The sequence below is a fragment of the Prionailurus bengalensis genome, chromosome B3 (genome assembly GCF_016509475.1).
Source record: "Prionailurus bengalensis isolate Pbe53 chromosome B3, Fcat_Pben_1.1_paternal_pri, whole genome shotgun sequence".
NCBI classification, from domain to species: Eukaryota; Metazoa; Chordata; class Mammalia; order Carnivora; family Felidae; genus Prionailurus; species Prionailurus bengalensis.
The window spans coordinates 794,443-814,285 of NC_057355.1; the positions used below are offsets into that span (position 1 = coordinate 794,443).

Consider the following 19,843-nt stretch of genomic DNA (forward strand, 5'->3'; position numbering starts at 1 on the left):
AACCAGGTATTTCGTAGTTTGATTGTAATTGTGAATCTGACTCTAGCTGGTTGTCGCTGCTGTAAAGGAGACAGCTCACTGGGAGTGTCTCGGGAGACCACGTCTCCCCCAGTTGTGTGCGAACGGCGACACTTGGCCCTCGTTGGCGCTCGGTAAATATTTGTCAAGGGAACGAACAAACATTTGTGTGTGCGTGGCATCGTTTCCTTTTCCTTTTTTTGGATGGATAAGTCGAGATAGGTCTCCAGGAAGGTCACGGAGTCCAAGCAGGCGAGGGTGTGCTTTGATGGGCGGGGACCCTTTACCAGGGGAGCGAAGGGCTGGGATCCGGGGGTGGGGGAATGTGGCTGGGGGACAAGGCCTGAGACCCGCCCCTCCCCCAGTAGCACGCCCCCTGCCAGGAGCGTGGGCCCTGAGTGAGCACGTGTTGAAATGAATTCACTTGGACCGATTAATGCGGGACAGTTCTGAGCCCTGGGGACAGAGACAGGCTTGGTGGGGAGCGTCCCAGGGTCCAGGGGAAGGGACAGGTGGGGCCCTGCTCCCTCAGGCATGGGGGCTTCTGGGTTTGGGGCTGGTGGAGGTCTGGGGACAGAGGCCCGCGGGAGCAGCTAGGGCAGACTAATGAGGGACACGAAAAGAGTGCGCCCGCCTCCGTGGGAAGCTCACCTCGGGTGCGTGCTGGTGTGAGCTCTGGAGGTAGCGTCTGTGCTGGGCTTTGAGGGACGTGTAGGAGTCACAGAGACCGGTGTTCTGGGAGACTCGGTGTGGTTCCCGTGAGTCTTCAGACAGATGGTGGTCACATGTCTCGTGCAGGCACCTTCTGTGTGCTGAGCCGAGCCTGGGCTCTGCCCCTTGCAGCATGATTGGAATGCCCGTGTGGCTCTCCAGAATTTGGGATCAGAGCATTTAAATTGGGGGTGGTGTGGGGCAGATACCCACTCTCTCCCAGTCCTGCTCCCCACCCCTCTGGCCGGTGGGTGCTTGGCAGATGTGGTGGCGATAGGCTTTAGCACCGACTGGCTCGCTCGTCACCAGCGGGGCTGGAGCTCAGCGGTGAGCTCCTGGTGACAGACTCACTGGTGTGTTCTGTGACACCACATCACTTGGGGGTCCTGCTGCCCCGTCCAGGAAGGGCATCTGTGAGCCAGATGAGCCGGGCCTGTTGTTGTGGTCCCTGAAGAGTGTTGGCATCTCTGTAGGTAAAGAACAGAAGCCTTCTCAAGTCATAGTGTCCTTGGGAGGAGCAGTGGTGGCTGTCCCACACTCAGGAACCTGCTGCCTTTGGCCTGCGTTTCAGTCCTTGAGGCCACTGTCCACCCCCTGGGTTTCTGCCAACCTTGGCTCTCAAAACGGACAATTTACTGTTACCTCTATACCAGTGCTGTCAACGTGAATACGGTACGAGCCGTAACAGATGCTTGTAAGTTTTCGGATACAGATGAGGTAGCTTTAATATATGTTATTTAATCCACCGTGTCCGAAATATTTTCGATCGTGTGGCTCCGGCCGCGTTTCGCATGCTCAGTGGCCACTGTGCTGGACCTGGCAGATCGGGACCAACGTTACGTGTCGGACCCAGACTGGACCCGGGCGCCTGAGAGATTTCGTTCGTGATTCTGATTCAATCCGGGCTGAGTCAGGTCGGATCTCCGTTCAGTCCTCCGTGCGGGGAGACCAGAGGGAGAACATGGAGGCGGTGCTTCGACTGACGGGGCCGCCCTGCCTGCCAGCCTGCGCTTTTGTCTCTGGTCTGAGCGCCTGACGGCAGGGCCCTCGCAGTCTCCCTGGTGGCAGCACGCGGGATCGAAGTCGGGGTGCTTTCAGTGATTTCTGGATCCTCTTTACTTACTTATGCTTGCTTGTTCATTATTTTCAGCGAGGGTGCGTGAGGGAGGGAGGGGCAGAGAGAGGGAGAGAGAGAATCCCAAGCAGGTTCTTCACAGTGCAGAGCCCGATGCGGGGCTCAAACCCACAAACTGTAAGACGATGACCTGAGCTGAAACCAAGAGTTAGATGCTCACTGGCTGAGCCTCCCGGACGCCCCAAAAGGGAAGGAGCCCCAGTCAGTCATTGCCTTGAGGTGGTTTGGGGTGCCTTCCCGACCAGGTTTTTGAAACACGAGTAGTAAGTCAGACGTTGAAAGCATGGGACTTTAACGTTTGTTTTTGCCCAGGAATTTAGTGAGAGATACTCACGAGGTTACTGACTGTTCCCCCGTCAGATGTTTCCCTTTAAATCGGAGCATTCTCGCACAAGCACGGCTTTCACCGTGTCTTCAGGGGCTGGGAGAGAGGCTTGTGACGGGTTCGGTTGCCCTGTGCCCTTTCTGGCACTTGCTGTCCTCGGTGTTAAAAGTTTTAGCCATTGGACGTGCCGCCCGGACGTGCAGAGGTATCTGTATGCTCTCCAGGTGCCATCAGCTGGAACCACTGTCGTTCGATGTGACGCGGCCAGGCTGCGGCCACACGTGCACGAGGTGTGAGTTCTTGGGACAGGACGTGTGTGTGTGCAGCGTGAAAGGGCGGCGAGACCATGCCGTCCTCCAGGCTTCCGTGGAGGGTGTCGTGTCATCTTGGGATGTGGGAAGATTCTCATCGGGGCTGGATTCCTGGTGTTCGTGCCGTTCACTGGCCGGGTGAGCAAAGCCGCTCGCCCTGGCGGGGAGATGTCCTCGGCCCGTTCTTCCTGACGCTCCCCTCGAGGGGCAGGGTGTGCGTCCGTCCTCGCGGGACGTGGTTTGTCCCGGCCCTCGGTCCCGTCCTTGGCCTTGACTCGCTCTCTCCCTCCTCTCGTAGGCTCCCAACCGCCAGCTCATGGCCTACTGGCTGCAGGAGCTCCAGCAGAAGAGGTGGGAGTACTGCAACGGCCTGGACGCCGCCACGTGGGACGGCAGGGCCTCGCCGGCCCCGGGGGACTTCTCGCAGGGTCTGGTGGCCAGAGACAACTCGGGTAAGTCGGCGGCGGGGGGCCGGCGGCACTTCCTCGGGCGTGGCCGTGTGACCGGGCAGGGCAGGGCAGGGCAGCGCAGGAGCCCGGAACAAAAGTAACGGCGGTGACCCCTCCGATGGCACTCCTGGCGCCCGCGTGCTTCCTCGCGCAGAATCCCGTTCCACCCGACAACGACCTCGGGGCTCAGCGAGGTCCGTGCCCAGCACCCTGAGCGGATTGGCGACGGGGGTCTGCGGGCCGTGACCCCCGTCCTGACTGCAGGGCCAGACCCCGTGTCTGCCCCGCTGACGTGCTCGCGGCCCGAGGTCACCCATGTTTGTGTGCACTTGGTTCTCGACGCGCTTGGCCCGTGGCACCGTCACGTCCCTGAGGGAGAGTGACCGTTAGATGCGATTCCGTATTCTAGGTCCGTGGCATCTCCACGACTCTGGGCGATTCGAAGTGTGGAGGGCACGTGGCTTTACGTTCAAATATCAGACTTACGGCTGCAGGGTCTTCTCGGGCCTGGTGGTGTGGAGGCCCTCACGGAACACAGCAGGTGGCCGTTACTCGCGGACCGTCCCTGCAGAGAGCGTGGGCGGGCCGTGTTCGTGGCTCCTGTCTCCCCGCGGCGCGGAGGGCCGCCGGGAAGAAGCAGGCCACCGAGGCCGTTGCACCCGCGTGTCTTGACGATCAGAGACGCCGACGCCGGAGCCTGGCCAGCGAGGGCCGCTTCTCACGCCTACGGAGACGTGTGGCTGGTGCTTCATGACGCCCGCAGGCCTGCTCGGTCCCCCGCCAGCCGCAGCCGGTCCCGGCATCCACGCGGCCCTCGTTTCGGACACGGGTGCCGGGACTCCTCCGAGTCTTCCCCCTGCAAACCCGACGTCCCGCCTGCCACGTGTTCCCCGACCACAGTGTCTTCTGCAGCTCGGCTCCGGTCAGTGAGGCACGGCCGAACGTCGGCCACGCCTGTCCGGTGCGTGCTTCTCATGGACGCCGACACCGAAGGGACGTCCCTGCGTCTGGTGCCCAGTTCTGTGTCGGCTGGGGTGTCGGGAGCCGCCGTTCTAGGACTTTTGATGAGAAGAGGCTCCGTAGCTCGGCCTGGATGCCACGTGAGCATTGGAAACGCTGCAGGGAAGCGGGCGGACTGGTGCCGCGAGTGCCTTGTGCCCCTGTTTCTTTGTTCAAGTTTATTATAATCTGCGCACTTAACACAGAGCTTGAACTCACAACCCCGAGATCAAGAGTCACAGGCCCCGCTGACCGAGCCAGCTAGGCACCGCCTGGTTCTTTGTCCTGAGGACGCAGTGGGTCTGCCAGACCCAGGGCGCCAGACTGGAGGGAGTAGGTCTGTAACATAAATCCTTCCTTTCTTGGAGCCATGTCTGTGGCCGGGGAGCCAAGGAAGCATCTGAAGCCCACAGCTGGTTCTCTTTATTTGGTTTGGGGCCAAGCGGTGCCTCTGACGTTTGCTTGTTTGTTCAGCAAGGTGGGCACGCAGGGTGGGCCTGGTCCCTCCTCTCGCGACGTCCCGGTCACGCTGTGTGAAGATAAAGTCAGGGAAGCGTGGGACGGGAGGTGTGGGTAGCAGGGGTGCATGGGACGGAGCCCACAGCGGGTCCCCTCTGCGGAAGCGGAGTCTAGGCCGGGGCCTGAGGATGACCTGGGGGGGGGAGGGGAGGAGTCCAGCGAGGCCCCCAGCAGCTGCCTTTGAGGAGCCAGAGGGGGCCGAGCGGGGCGTGGGGGCAGCGCGAGAGCGCCTCTCCCTGTGGGTTTGGCACTCGGGGCTGCATCCTCAGGGCAGTTCCGTGTGTAGACGTTGACTCTCGCCACAGACCTGGATTTTGGCATCTAAGGAAAGATAACGGAAGTTTGGACTGCTGGGCAGTTGTGAGACTCTCGTCGTGTGGGAAGTCAAGAAGAGGCTGTATTTTCGCCTTTGTATAATCAGAGAGAGGGCTTGGTCAGAGGATGAAGTGCACGAGGGCGGGGAAGGCGGGTGTGCGAGGGCGGGATGGCAGGCGTGGGCAGGGCGCCCTGTGATGCCGCTGGAGCCACCGTTGTTTGGGACTCCGATCTGCACGAGGAATGACGCTGTCCCGCTCTGCCTCATCACCCGCCGTCCGGGGTATTTCCAGGTGTCCAGCGCCACCCGGCCCCGAGCTGCTGGGGGCGGCGTCACGGGCGTGGACACCTCCCCGTGGCAGGCAGTGGTGCATCTCGGGAGGCCGCTCCGTCGGGTGGGAGAAGCCCCGGAGCCTGGGTTCGTGTTGCGCCTCCAGGGTTTACGGCCTGAGTCCGGTCTCCTGCCGCGAGGTGTTTTCCTGGAGCTGCAGTTCATCTGCACATCACCTTTGGCGCTTTTGTACAAGAATCAATCAGCAGCCAAGACCACGCGGCTCATGAGCCGATAGTACTGCTACCTGGGCCTTCAGGAAGTTTGCCGACCTTGCTCTGGGGCCCTGGGCGCATCTGTCCTTCGGAGCCTTGGTCTCCTCGTCTGGGGGACGGAGAGTGTGGTGCCGTCTCCTCCCGCAGCCTGTGCTCTGGGCAGTGCCGCGTACCTGCCATTTAGGGACTGTGGAGCCACGGTCTGTGTTTCCGAGGAGTCTGTGGCCCGGCGAGGCCAGGCCAGTTCAGAGGCACGGGGCTGGCCTCAGGAAGCGGAAGGCGCGGCCGTTTCGGGCGCCGGGTTCCGAGGCCAAGTGGGGGCAAGAGTTTCCACACACACACACCCCCCCCCCCTGCCCCGAGAAAGCTGGACGGACGGTCAGGGGCCAGACCTGCGGTGGCTTGACAAGCAAGAGCACGGTGAGCCATGGGTCAGACGTGCCGAGTGAGGAAGGGATCTGTCGGCCGGATGGGGGGCTGGGATCGGCCCGGAAACCACAGCGGTCACGGTGAGGGCTGTGGCAGAGCAGGTGGAAAGAGGCAGGCGGCGGGGAGAGTGTGGGGGAGGGGAGGCCCCCTTGCAGCTCTGTTACGCGGGTCAGATGGCAGGCTGCCTGGGGAGCAGATCGCGTCCAGCTGCGGTCGACAGGAAACCTCACCAACAGGGACGTGTTTGCCTCGCGGTGGGCTGCTTCCCGGCACCGCCGCCCGGCGTTCGCCGTCCTTACTGCATCCGCTTTCCTGCTCGGGGGCGGGGGGGGCGGCGCCCCCGGGGGGGGGGCGCCCCCGTGTCGGGAGGGAACCCTCCGCCCGAGCCTCAGGAGCTGGGACGCTGCCACGTGGCCTCCCCTGGCCGGAAGCGAGGTGGGGAAGCAGGTGTTGGAGCTGAGCAGGTGGCCCGATCAGAACCGGCGTCAGTAAGGAAGGGAAGGCCGCGGTGAGCTCGGAGAGGCGGCGCGCACCGTCCCGCGATCGCCGAGATTTGTTTTCTGGGGCTCTCGTCTTCCGGGTGAGAGTCTGTTCTCGTGCCTGGGGTCTGCAGCTTCAGGTCAGCCCGGCTGCGGGACGAGGGGACGGCCTGGCTGCATCCGTCTCCTCTCCTGCCTCCACCCCGGGGCCTGGCCTCCGGAAGCGCACCGTGCCTCAGGCACGGCTCTGCGCGTCTCTGTGCTCGCGTGACCGAGACCTAGTTTCAGCACGGAGGAATGCTTTGCGGAGACCTTCCCGGCCGCGGGGCGTGAGGCGGCTGGACCCGCAGGAGGCCCCACGAACAGCTGAGAGCTCGTGGTGAGCGGCGCATCCGGCTCGTTCTCGCTTCTTTCCCGCGTAAACCGATCGGCAGACGAGCAGGGATGCCAGACTGTGTGCGGCCCGGGTGCCCGTCTGCGGACGGGGGCGTATCTTGCGGAAAACGGCAGAACAGACGGGACCACGCGTTTCCCTCTCGGAGGGGGCTCGTGGGGCGGGCAGCCGTCAGCGGCCCGGAGGAGCCCCACAGCCTGTGCCACGGGCCCGGGCGCACGCCGATGCGCCCCCTGCCCTGTGGAGCCACCCCAGGTCCACGTGCTCACTTAAGCTGTCCGCCCCGCGAGGTGACCCCAGCAGCTGTGCTTCTCTGATCCCGTCCGCAGGATGCCACAAGTCACGGTACGCCACGCCGTGTCTGAGAGGCAGCCTGTCCCTGCGGGGAAAGCCCTCAGGACTGAGGGCTGACGGCGCTTCCGCGTCTGTGCACGGGATGCTCTCTGTGACTTCTGCTCTAAAGGGGATTTCTCAAATCAGATCGGGAAAGGGAGTGCGTGCCGGAGGTTGGATTCCAGGTGTACCTGGGAGGAGCCTCCTTGGGGCTGCGGGCAGATGGGGTGCAGGTGGGCTGGGGAGGGTGGGGGGAGGTGAGCTGGGGGGGTGTTACTGTGGGGGGTGGGAGGTGGGTGTTGGGGAGGGTGGGTGAGGTGAGCTGGGGGGTGTTATTGTGGGGGGTGGGTGTTGGTGGGAAGGGGGGAGGTGAGCTGGGGGGGGTGTTGGGGAGGGTGGGGGAGGTGAGCTGGGAGGTGTTACTGTGGAGGGTGGGAGGTGAGTGTTGGGAAGGGGGGAGGTGAGCTGGAGGGGGTGTTGGGGGGAGAGGTAAGCTGGTGGGGTGTTGGGGAGGGTGGGGGGAGGTGAGCTGGGGGGGTGTTGGCGAGGGTGGGGTCTGAGCGTCTTGCAGGAGAGGGGAGGTGGTGCGGACCAGAGAGAGGAGCCATCAGCCGGGTGTGGGGCCTCCCCGGAGACTCAGGGGTCTCTCAGAGGGAGGTGACAGGACACGCAGGTCAGAGGGCAGGCGCGTGAGCCCCCGGGCCCTCCCGTGCCAGCTCTTCATCCACCTGTCGTTCACTTGTTGTTCATCTGGTTCCCAGTCGTTACTGGGCCCGACTTCTCTACTGTTCACGAGACTTCTGTCTGCCGTGGGAGCAGCCAGCCAGACATGTGGACCAGCTCCCCCGGGGGCCCTGAGAGCCCCTCCGCATTGGTGCCTGGGTGGACACTCTGCTCTCAGGTCTTTCTGTGGCTTCCGACCGCTGCTGCACAGTCTGGAAGACTCGCTCGATGGCGCGGGAAGAGGCTTTTCCTGCCAAAACCCGGCTGTCCCGCTCCCACAGAGATGTCTCTCCTGCAGTGTCTTCTCCGTCACCTGTGGGAATGGCCTTTTCCCATCGCTTTGCCCACTTTCACGGACGGGGCAGCAGGCCAGGAGTGGGAGAGGAGGGCGGCCGCTGTCAGGACACGTCCGAGTGGCCATGGGCCCAGGGCTCCAGGTCCGGGAAGCCGGGGCCACCACGAAGGCGCACGGAAGTGTCTGAAAGGAACAGAAAATGTCTGAACGCGCCGACCGTCCCTCCCGAGCGAAGCCACAGGATCCTGCACCAGCTGGTGGGTCTGCTCGCTGCCATTCAGGACTTCAAGGAAATGCTGCTGTGACCTAGTTTGTGTCCTCGAGGCGGTTCCTGAATGCTGATGTGAGGACTCGTGTGGACGCAAAGCCAGCCGCTCGCTCTGAATTAAGTAAATCTCCCACTGTCTTCTAAACATTGAAAGCAAGGCAAACTGACAAGAATAGCCAAAACTGGGAAATTGCTTCTTTTTCACGTTCGGTAATGACTTGCAGCGTCGGTCTGTTCTGCCAGTGCCCTCTCCGGCCCCCGGCCCTTTGCTCCAGCCGGGCCCCGGGGCGCAGAGCTCCTCGGGAAGGTTTCCAGTGCGGGCCAGGGGTGCTCTGCGCCCACAGGGGCTGTTCTCCTCGCTCCCCCAGCCTGCACAGGAAGGAGAGGCGGCCAGCTCGTCGTGGACATGGGTGCAGCGTGCTGTGTTCACCCCCTGGCCCGGCCCGTGGTGCCCTCCCCGAGCATGTGTGGAAGTCCCCCCTATCAGGGGAGCCCAGGCTTCCGCGTCCCCCGCTCTGGAGGAACAGAGGTGCCTTCTCACAGCTGTGGTCGCCGCACCTGCTGTGTCCGTCTTCCAGGGCACAGGCTCCTTCTCTCCGGCCCTGGCTCTGGGCTCAGTGTCTTAATAGATGAGGCAGGTACGGGGGACTGGGCCCGGTTAATAGTATTTGAACTTGTTTGTTTACTGGAACTCTTTCCAAGTGAAATCTTAGGGGGACTCCAGTCTATAAAGAGTGAAGAGGAAGGCGGCGGTTGGAGCCTAGGATGAGATCCTTCAGGAATGCGTCTTTGGGGACCGTAGGGCCCTGGAGGCCAGGGGCCCAGTGCATCCTGCTTGATGTCTTGTTATTCTGTGTCTCTTCCTGAGATGGGTTCCCGTGGGGGGCAGGTGCTTGGTCTTGCCTGAGGTACCCCGAGCACGTGGCATTCACCATGTGGCAGCAATTTGGAACCAAGAGGTGGGAATCCGTGGTCACTGGCAACTTCTGGCTGCCTTCCCGGAGTCTCGTAAGCCGCTGCCAGCCCACGTGTTTTCTGCTCGAGCTGCATGCTGACCCTCGGGGCCGGAGCCACGTTCCCTGGAAGGGCACACAACCATCCTTCTTTGTGTCACACTCGGAGCTCTTCTCAGGCTGCCGGGGTCAGTCAGTGAGCCTTCTGCACAGCGAGAGCCCAGGGCCTGCGGCCCCGCGTTCCCTGCACGCGTGCTCCGTGAGCTCCACAGACACCCGGCCCGAGCCTCTCCGGTCCTGCACTCCTCTGACCAGAAGCAGCCCTTTCCTGGACGTCCATGTTCAGCAGGCCGTTCTGAGTTTGCTTTCACGGAGAAGAACAGTTGATAATGGCAGTGTGCAGGCACTTCGGGAAAGGGCAGCGTAGAGCCAGCTGTATCTGGCTCGCTTCCGTTTGCAAACATGCCCCGATGCCCTGTTCTCAGAAAGAAGGGTGCCGTGGGGGAGAGTACAGAGCGTTTGTAGTCGGGTACGTTTTTGTCAGATCTTTAGAATAAGTTTTCATTGGGGCACCTCGGTGGCTCAGTCGTTTAAGCGTCTGACTCTTGACTTTGGCTCAGGTCATGATCTCACGGTTTGTGAGTTCGAGCCCCAGGTAGGGCTCTGCACTGGCAGTGGGGAGCCTGCTTGGGATTCTCCCTCTTTCTTTCTCAAAAGTAAATATATGTTTAAAAGAAGGTTCTTCAAAAAAATAAGTTTTTATTGGAATTTTTACACAAAGAGAGAATACTATAATATCATCCCCGTGTTTACTGGGTAATTCCCACAATTAATATTTCCTGGACCTGTGCCGGTTCATGGACGGCCCTGCCCACTTTGTGTTATTTGAAGCAAATGTTATTATTATTATTTTTTTAATGTTTTTATTTATTTTTGAGACAGACACAGAGCACGAGCAGGGGAGGGGCAGAGAGAGAGAGACACACACACAGAATCCGAAGCAGGCTCCAAGCTGTCAGCACAGAGCCTGATGTGGGACTCGAACTCACGAACTGTGAGATCGTGACCTGAGCTGAAGTCGGTCGCTTAACCGACTGAGCCACCCAGGCGCCCCTGAATGTTATTATTTCTTAAATAACCAAATATAGTTATTTTAAAGCAAATCCCAGACGTCGTACTGTTTCAACCTTTAGTACTTCAGAAGCTTCCATTTTAAATTTTTTTTTTTTCAACGATTTTTATTTATTTTTGGGACAGAGAGAGACAGAGCATGAACGGGGGAGGGGCAGAGAGAGAGGGAGACACAGAATCGGAAACAGGCTCCAGGCTCTGAGCCATCAGCCCAGAGCCTGACGCGGGGCTCGAACTCACGGACCGCGAGATCGTGACCTGGCTGAAGCCGGACGCTTAACCGACTGCGCCACCCAGGCGCCCCCCAGAAGCTTCCATTTTAAAGCTATTCTGAAATCTGGTCATGATTTAGCATCAGTGCTTCTGTGACTTTAGTGAGCCGCTCCCCTGGGAGGTGCACACCTGTTGTCTCAGGGTCACGATGGCAGATATTAGCAAATGGGTGCAGGATACTCCTATTCCCCTGTTTTCTCGGGGAGAGAATGGTAGTGTAAGCTGATCTGTACTTTGCTCTTTCACCCTACTGGCCTGTCCCAGGGGTTGTTCCTTATCACTGCGGTGAGCGCGCTGGGCCACGGCTCCGTGCCAGCTTGCTGATCTGCAGGACCACGGAGGGGACCCTTGCTCTCCTGTCCCGGGCACGTGGTGCCTTGAGGCACGTCACAGCCTTTCTGTGACAAACACGGAAGTACTCTAGGTGGCCGCGGCTGCACAAGCTGCACCCTGTCGTGCAGGTGACGTTACGAGTACCCTGTAGCATGCCGCGTCCCACGTGGGAGCTCTGAGGAACTGACGTTTGTTTGCCTGTCTTTCAGATGTAATATACCCGCACCCAGATGCCTCTGCAGAAAAAGCCAGAAATGTCCTCGCTGTGGAAACCGCCCCCGGAGAGCTGGAGCAAGCAGCTCACCAGCCAGCCGCAGGGCACCCCAATTCCAGTAATTTCTCTTTCAAACAGTGGGGCACTGAGCTCAAGTGAGTCTTTGGAAAGCAACGTATGAAACTGAACGTGGGTTATTTCTGATGACGTGTTATAATTTTATATATGAAATTGCAAAGCTGCCTTACATTTACGAGGGTCTTTGTCAAGGTCCTTTCAGGTACTTGGTTATTTTTCTAGCTTGTAGAAAGCGCCTGTCATGTGGCTCATACTGTGCCAAATGTTTTCACACCTGTGGTGTGTTTAAATTCGCTTGACTCTGTGAGGTCAGATGGTCGAGTTCTGCAGAAACAGACCGGCTCGGGAAGAGTCCTTGTCTGGGGTCTCCAGGCCCCCAGGCTGCCCATCCAACAGTCTTCCCGGGGAGCCAGCCCCCTCCCCGGGCCCCCAGGGTTGCCCCAGGGCGTGGGCTCGAGTGAGGGAGAGGGGAGGGGAGGTGGGCTCGTGTGTGTTTGTGTTTTTAAGAAATGCTTTGTTGAGATACAACTCCTGGACCGTCCAACTCACCCATTTAAAATGTACAGCGCAGTGGTTTTTAGTACACCCTCACGGTTGGACAGCCGTCACCGTGGTCAGTTACGGGGCAGTTCCGTCACCCCGAAAAGAAAGCCGCTAGCAACCTCTTCCCATTTCCCCGCGGCCCTGTGTCCACTAATTCACTTTTTGTGGCTGTGGGTTCGCCTGCCCTGGACGTTTCGTGTAAATGGCCTCCCGCGTGGGAGACTTGGTGCCTGCCTGGCTGCTTCCACCGAGCAGACGTTTTCCGGTCCGTCTGTGTTCTGGCAGCTGTTAGCGCTTCGTTTCTCTTTATTGTGGAAAACGCTCCGTTGTTCGGAGAGACCACGTTCTGTGTGTCCGCTCTTCTGGTGACGCACATGTGGGCTGTTTCTCTTTGTGGTTGCTGTGAGCAGTGCTGCCGGGGCACCGGGTCCACGGGGGGCGTGTGGTTGTCCCTGTTGGGTACGTACCCGGAGCGGAACTGCCGGGTCGTCTGGGAACTCTGGGTTTATGCGAGGACCTGCGGCGTGGTCCCCACATCCTCACCGGAGCCCGTTACCCTCCTTGTGGTTCTCGCCGTCGTTGGTGGTGAAGTACGGGCTCGTGGTTGTGACGTGCATTTCCCTGGTGACTAACAATATCAGGAAGCTTCGTGTGCCTATGGGCCACTTGGGGATCTTCGGAAAGACCTCTGCTCAGATCCTTTGTCCGCTTTTAACTGCGTTGTCTTTTTTTTTTTAATTTTTATTTAAATTTTTAGTTTTTAGGTATTTTATTTATTTTTGAGAGAGAGCACAAACCGGGGAGGGCAGAGAGAGGGAGACAGAGGATCCAAAACTTGGATGAACTGGGGCTTGAACTAACAAACCACCAGATTATGATCTGAGCTGGCCAGACACTCAACCCGGCCACCCAGGCGCCCTGTCTTTTTTTTTAATACTTAATTTTTTAAGGGAGGCTTTAGGGTGACGGTAAACTTGAGAGGAAGCTAGAGATCTTTATACATCCCTTTCCCCACACATGTGTACCCCCATCCCCATCATCACCAGAGAGGAACATCTTTTACCAAGGATGAGCCTGTGTTCATTGTAATGACCCAGAGTCCACGGCTTACGTTAGGGTCACTCTTGGTGGTGTGGGTTCTGTGTGTCTGGACACACGTATAATGACACACATCCAGCAGAGTATTATACAGAGTATTTTCTCTGGCCTAAAATTTCTCTGTGCTCTTGCTTTGTCCGGAATGTCAATTTTGTTGGAATCATAGGGGGTTGGCCTTTTCAGATTGACTTCTTGCGCCGAGTAATACGCATTTAAGTTTCCTCCGTGTCTTTTGAGCCCGATGGCTCATTTGTTTTTAGTGCTGAGTCATATTCCGTTGTCTAGAAGGAGACGGTTTATTAATCCGCTCACCCGCTGAAGGACATCTTCGTTGCTCCCAGGTTTCGGCGATTATGAACAAAGCTGCCGTAGACATCCGCGTGCAGGTTTTCGTGTGGACGTGAGTTTTCAGCTCCTTTGGGTAAACGCCACGGAGCGTGATTGCCGGATTGTGTGTACGAGTGTGTGCGCTTTTGTCAGAAACTGCCGACTGTCTTCCCAAGGGGCCGCCCCACGTTCCCGCCAGCGGAGAACGGGGGTTCCTGTCGCTGCACGTCCCCGTCGGCGTCTGGTGTTGTCGTGGTTCTGGATTTTGGCCATTCTTCCAGATGCGTGGTGGTGGCTCCCTCATGTTTTCGTTTGCGTTTCCCTGGTGACCCGTGACGTGGAACATCGCTCTGTATGCTTACGTGGCGTCGTATGTCTTCCGCGGTGGGGCGTCTGTTAAGGTGTTTGGCCCACTTGTAATGGACTGTCCGTTTTCTTATCGTTGAGTTTTAAGAGTTCTTTGTGTGTTTTGCATAACAGTCCTTTGTCAGATGTGTCTCGTGCAAACATTTTCTCCCGGTCTGTGGCTTGTCTTCTAATTTCTTGACCGTGTCTTTCACAGAGCAGACGGTTTTAATTTTAATGAAGTCCAGTGAAACGTTATTTCTTTCACGGGTTGTGTCTTTGGTGTTGTATCTAAAACGGCATCACCACACCCAAGGTCTTCGGGGTTTTCTCTTCCGTGATCTTCCGGGAGTTTTCTGGTTTTGCATTTTACATTTTGGTCTCTGGCCCATTTTGAGTGGATTTTTGCGAAGGGCGTAAGGTCCGCATCTAAATTCGTTAATCTGCACGTGGACGGCCAGCTGTTCCGGCACCATTTGTTGGAGAGACTGTCTTGGCTCCTTTGTACCACCTTGGCTGCTCTGTCAAAGATTGATGGGTCGTATTCATTGGGGGTTGTTTCTGAGCTCTTCACTCTGTTCCATCCACGTATGTGTCTGTTCTTACTCTTGGTGTCACACAGTTTTGACGGCTGCAGCTTTACACTGTACTGAGTCTCCAAGTCGGGTAGTATTAGTCCTCCGGCTTTGGTCTTCTTCAGTATCGTGGAGAATTTGAGTCTTTTGCCTCTTCATTTAAACTTGAGAATCAGTTTGTTGATAGCCACAGAATAACCGGCTGGGATTTTGGTTGGGGTTTCATTGCGTCTATAGATCGATTTTGGAAGAACTGACCTCTGGACAATACTGAGTCTTCCTGCCCACGAACATGGATTGTCTCCATAATTTTGTTCTTCTTTGATTTCATTAGCCCGTTTTATAGTTTTCCTCACAGATACTCTCTACGTTTTTAGATTTATATCTAAGTGTTTCATTTTCTTGGGTCCCAGTGTAAATGGTAATGTGTTTTTAATTTCAAATTCCACTTGGTCATTGTCGGTATACAGGAAAACAGTTGATTTTTGTATATTAGTCTTATATCCTGTAACCTTGCTGTAATCACTTATTAATTTCAGGAGGTTTTTATTATCCTTTCAGAGTTTAAAAAATTAATTATTTTAATGTTTATTCATTTTTGAGAGACAGAGAGTGCGAGTGGGGGAGGGGCAGAGAGAGAGGGAGACACAGATTCCGAAGCAGGCTCCAGGCTCCGAGCTGTCGGCACAGAGCCCGACGCGGGGCTCGAACCCACAAACAGTGAGATCATGACCTGAGCCAAAGTCAGATGCTCAACCAACTGAGCCCCCCAGGTGCCCCTGGCTCCTTTCATTTCTGACCCAGGGTATCAAAGTCTCAGACTACAGTAGTTTGTTCTTCTATTTTTCCTGTGGTTTTACCGACACTGCTGATCGGGTATATGCGTTAAGAACTGTTGTCTTTTTGGAGACTTGACCTCGTCTCATTATGAAATGCCTTCTTTATCCCTCACGACTTCCTTTCTTTTGAAGTTGGCTCTGTCTGAAAATCATACAACTGCTTCTGCTTTCTTTTGATTAGCGTTAGCACAGTGTGTTTTTCTCCATTTACCTTTTTTTAAAATGTTTCTTTTTGAGAGAGAGACAGCGTATGAATGGGGGAGGGGCAGAGAGAGAGGGAGACACGGAATCCAAAACAGGCTCCAGGCTCCGAGATGTCAGCACAGAGCCCGACACAGGGTGCGAACTCGTGAACTATGAGATCATGACCTGAGCCGAATGAAGTCGGACGCTCAACAGGCTGAGCCGCCCAGGCACCCCTCCATTTACTTTTAATCTGGAAGTGCTTATATTTGAAGCGGGTTCCTGAAGACGACACGCAGTTAGGTCCTGTTTTTGTCTTCCACTCTTTTTCTGCATTTTGTGGTTTTATTTTATTTTATTTTTTTAAGTGATCTCAACACGCAATGTGGGGCTTGAAGTCACAACCTCGAGGTCGAGAGTTGTGTGCTCTACCAACAGCCAGCCGGGCTCCCCTTCCTCTCGTGGTTTTCGTCGAGCATCTTACAGCTTTCCATTTTCTCTTTTAACGTATCAGCCTTACTTCTTTTTTTTAAGTGTCTGTTCTGGAGTTTGCAACACCCCTTTCCCGCTAATCCAGGTTCACTTTAAAGTCATGCTGTGCTGCTCCACAGGTGGGTGCGTGCCTTAGACAGCGAAGCCTTCTCACTTCCTGCGTCCGTCCCTGTGTCGCCACTGTCATCGTGTGAGGCGCACAGAGCACGTGCACACAACACGCACACATCAGCAAACACGTCACTGGTGTTAGTATCTTGAACGAGCTGTTATCTGGTGGATCAATCAGAATACGAAAAATAAAGTTCTGTGTTTGACTTCCCCTGCCCCGTCTTCCGGGTCTGAGTTTCTGACCTATATCGTTTTTTTCTGCCCAAAGAACTTAACTTTCTTCCGCGAGGCAAGTCCCCTGGCTACAAGTTCCCGCCATTTCTGTTCATCTGAGAGAGTCCGTTTCTCCTTCGTTGTGAGGCTGATTTTGCAGAGGAGAGTTCAAGCTCGGTGGTTTTCTCTCCAGACCTCAAACGTTTCCCTCCACTCACGTCTTGCTCGTGTGGTTTCTGAGGAGGCAGCGATGTGGGTCAGGTGTTTTCCTCGGGCTTCTCTCTGGAGTTTTCCTTCACCTTCAGTTTGCTGTAATTTGGGAACGTCCTGCCAAGTTACGGTTTCTGGGAGTTTATTTTGCTGGGTGTTCTCTGCGGTTTGGTGTCTGACTCTAATCTGGGGACACCCTGCTCCTGTTTCTCTGTCGTCCCCTGGCACACTTGCCCTCGCTCCACAGATGGTCCGTTCTCCCGTCGACCCCAGTCTGCGGATGCGCCCTCCAGCTCCCAGGCTGTCTCCTCAGCCGTGTCCGTCCTACGAACAGGCCCTTTGGGAGCCTTTTCATTTCTCTCGTGGTGTTTTGTTTGTTTTTTTTAAATCTCTGTCATTTCTTTTTGGTTCTTCCTTGGGGCCTCCAGCTCTCTGCTCATGTTGCCCACCTGGCACCACGTGCCGTGCTCTCTGCCCGTCAGAGCCCTGAGTTCTTTTAAATTTCGGTCAGAGTGTCCAGCATCCCTGTCTTGTCTGGTTCTGCTCCCTCTCTTCACATCAGGCTGTTTGGCCTTCTGATTGGCCCTGTCACTGTTCTTGATGGCAGGTGTGCCATACGGGGTGACAGGAGCTGCGTCAGAGGCCCCTTGTGACGTAGTGATGCGGGGAGGGAGGAAGGGTCTTCGTCCTGTGACAGGCGAGCGCGGGCCCCTGTACCGTGGACCCACTTGCGTCTCTCTGTCCTTCCTTCCCCCGTAGGTGGACAGGATGGCGAGAGGGGCCAGAGCTGGGTGGGGGGGTCCCTTCTGATACCAGCCCAGCCTAGCCGGATGGGCTCTGGCTGACCAGGTGACCCCAAGGGCAGGCCTTGTTAGGAGCAGGGCATTCTGGAGCATTCAGAACGTTCCTTCCGGTCTCCCTGCAAGAAGCTGAGGGCAGTTCTCCCATATTCTCTGTGGGACCCTGGTTGAGCTCTTGGAGGTTAAGTCACAGCCCTTTGGGGGGTCCCTGGGGTTGGTGCCCTCGGAGGGGGCTGCAAGAGCCTCCAGGGACCCCTGGTTCTGTTCAGGGTCCCGCCCCAGCTGCTCCAGGACACTGGGGCTCCCATGCTCTCCTGTCTTGGGGACAGCATTGGCCCCATATCCCCTGTCCCTTGAGGATCCGAGGGGCAGTGTTTCTACTCATCACCTCGACCTTGGTGGTGGCCACGGACCCCTGGGGCTTGGGCACCTTGTGGAGGGTGAGGCTGCTGTGGGGCCCCCCGGGACCGCGTGCTGTTGGACAGCTGCTCCCCCTGGGCTTTGAGGTGTGTGTGGGGAGAGCTGTCACAGGCACCACGTACGTCGGGGGACATGTTTCACCCGGTGGCCCCTTTTTTACCTTTCTGGTTGGGTTCAGTATAAGAAGAAACCCCTTCTCAGTGTGTTGTCAGTTGCTGACACAAGGTTCACGTGGACAGTGAAGGGGGTGTGGCCGCGCACCCGGCCTGCAGGAGGCTCTCACCCCTGCTCTCCTCCTCCCCCTCTTCGCCCGATGCTCCCGCTCCCCCCGCCACAGGAGCCTTGTTGGTCTGCATGCGGTCGGCTCCCTAGGCCCCCGTGTCCCCGCCTGCTGGCTCCCTGAGCCATGGCATGCAGCCACGGCACCTCGGTCCACTGGGACCTTCCTGCACGGTGCCCCCACCGAGGCACCAGCTTGTCTGCCGGCCCCCGGCAGGTGCTCCTGGAGAGGTGGTAGGGCCACCAAGAGACCGTCTCTCTGTTACAGGCAAAAGAGTTGAGGCTCGGAGCAGGAAGGCGGCCTGTCCAAGGTCATGCAAGCGTACGGCAGGATGCCCGGGGGCCCTCGGTAGGTCCCACTGTTCAGCATAAGGGTGTAATTTGGGAAACCGTTGGTTTTGCCGGATTTTCATGCCTGACCATTCTCGTCTGCCCTCACTTAGCAGTGGAACCGGGGGCAGCAGCCCATAACCCCCCGGTGCTCCCGTGTCCTTGCCCGAGGATGGCTGGGCCTGGGGAAAGTGCTCTTGTCCCTCCTTGTGGTCACAACACTCGGCTCATCATCGTTTGGGGTCACCGTCCGCCGCCTGTACCTACACAGGGCGGCCTTGTCCACGTGGCAGTCCCAGCTCTGCGACCTCGGGGCCTCTGTTTCTCGTTTGTGAAGCGGGCGTGGTGATCACATCCTGAGGGCCCGGCACCGGGAGGCCGTGTGACAGAGCCGCCCCCGCTGAGTCCCAGACGCGGGGAGCCGGAGCCGGAGCCGGAGTGGGGGCACAGCTGTGACAGAGCCGCCGTCCGCAGCGGCCCCTCCTGTGGAAACTGTAGGGGGTTGTGGTACTTACAGCATGCTTCATGAAGGTTCACGTGAAACGCTTTAGGGGCACGGAGCGACTTTAACGACCACAGAAATCGTATTCCTGTATTGGAAGCTAAAGCCTCAACAATTGCATGTATGTGTATGAATTCAAGACGGCATTTTATTCAGAATGTAGTCAGGGTTTCCAGGGCAGACCCCACCCAGTGTCCCTTCCACCGGCTCCCAGTGAACGGCATTTTAAGTCATAGGAGTGCGCGAGGTCGCCGCTGGCTTCCAGGACTTGCCTGGGTTTGCTCCTTGCCGGTCACTGCCTGTGTCCTTGTCTGTATCAGGGAAATACTTAATAAGCCTGTATGTATGAAAGGGAATTTTTTTTTTTATCATTTATTTCTGAGATACACACACACACACACACACACACACAGCCCAAGTGGGGGAGGGGCAGAGAGAGGGGGCGGCACAGAATCCGAAGCAGGCTCCAGGCTCCGAGCTGTCAGCACAGAGCCCGACGCGGGGCTTGAACCCCTGAGCCCTGAGATCATGACCTGAGCCGAAGTCAGACGCTCAACCAACTGAGCCACTCAGGCACCTTGGGAATTTTTTTTGTATGAAAAAGAAGTTGAACACTTGGGGGAGATTTGATAAAAGTGAGTCACTAAAATATTGCCCCCAGGACACGGGCAACATGTGCAGGGGGAGAAAATGGTGGAAAATCTGCAGGTTGTTTGAGGCTGTAAGTCCACGTTCCACACTCAGAATCAACAGACCTGGACGAGCTTAATGATGTCGTGCGGGTGCGGCTCATCGGGAGAGTCCAGGCTGGGGCCCGGGCTCGGGAAGAGGCCTTGGCTGCTGACCCCAGAACGCCACACAGGTGCCCATACCTGGACAGGTGCATGCGTTGGCATGAAGTTGCTTCCCGGTGGTTCCTGCTTTTACCAACCTTTTCATTACCCCCAACAGTTCAGATCACCTTCAGTAAGAGAGCTGGGTGTGCTCTGAAGTCCAGGCCGGTCCGCGTGGGAGTCGGGGCTCAGGGCTCAGGGCTGGAGGCTGGTCCGTGTGGGAGTGGGGGCTCAGGGCTGGGGCTGGTCCGTGTGGGAGTGGGGGCTCAGGGCTGGGGCTGGTCCGCGTGGGAGTGGGGGCTCGGGGCTTAGGGCTGGGGCTGGTCCGTGTGGGAGCGGGGGCTCGGGGCTGGGGGCTGGGGCTGGTCCACGTGGGAGCGGGGGCTCAGGGCTGGGAGCTGGGGGCTGGTCCGCATGGGAGCGGGGGCTCGGGGCTCAGGGCTGGGGGCTGGTCCACATGGGAGCGGGGGCTCGGGGCTGGGGGCTGGGGGCTGGTCTGTGTGGGAGCGGGG

The 19,843-nt window shown here is 57.7% G+C and overlaps 1 protein-coding gene across 3 annotated transcripts in view; it reads left to right on the top strand.

The window, feature by feature from the left end:
* The window catches only part of TBC1D2B (TBC1 domain family member 2B), a 67,227-nt gene that overhangs the window by 12,005 nt on the left and 35,379 nt on the right, over positions 1-19,843 (top strand). For all 3 annotated transcript variants that reach the window (XM_043554593.1, XM_043554595.1, XM_043554594.1), the window contains exons 2-3: positions 2,799-2,952; positions 11,149-11,308. In XM_043554593.1, coding sequence (XP_043410528.1) covers positions 2,799-2,952; positions 11,149-11,308 — 314 coding nt within the window. The remainder of the gene's footprint in view (positions 1-2,798; positions 2,953-11,148; positions 11,309-19,843) is intronic.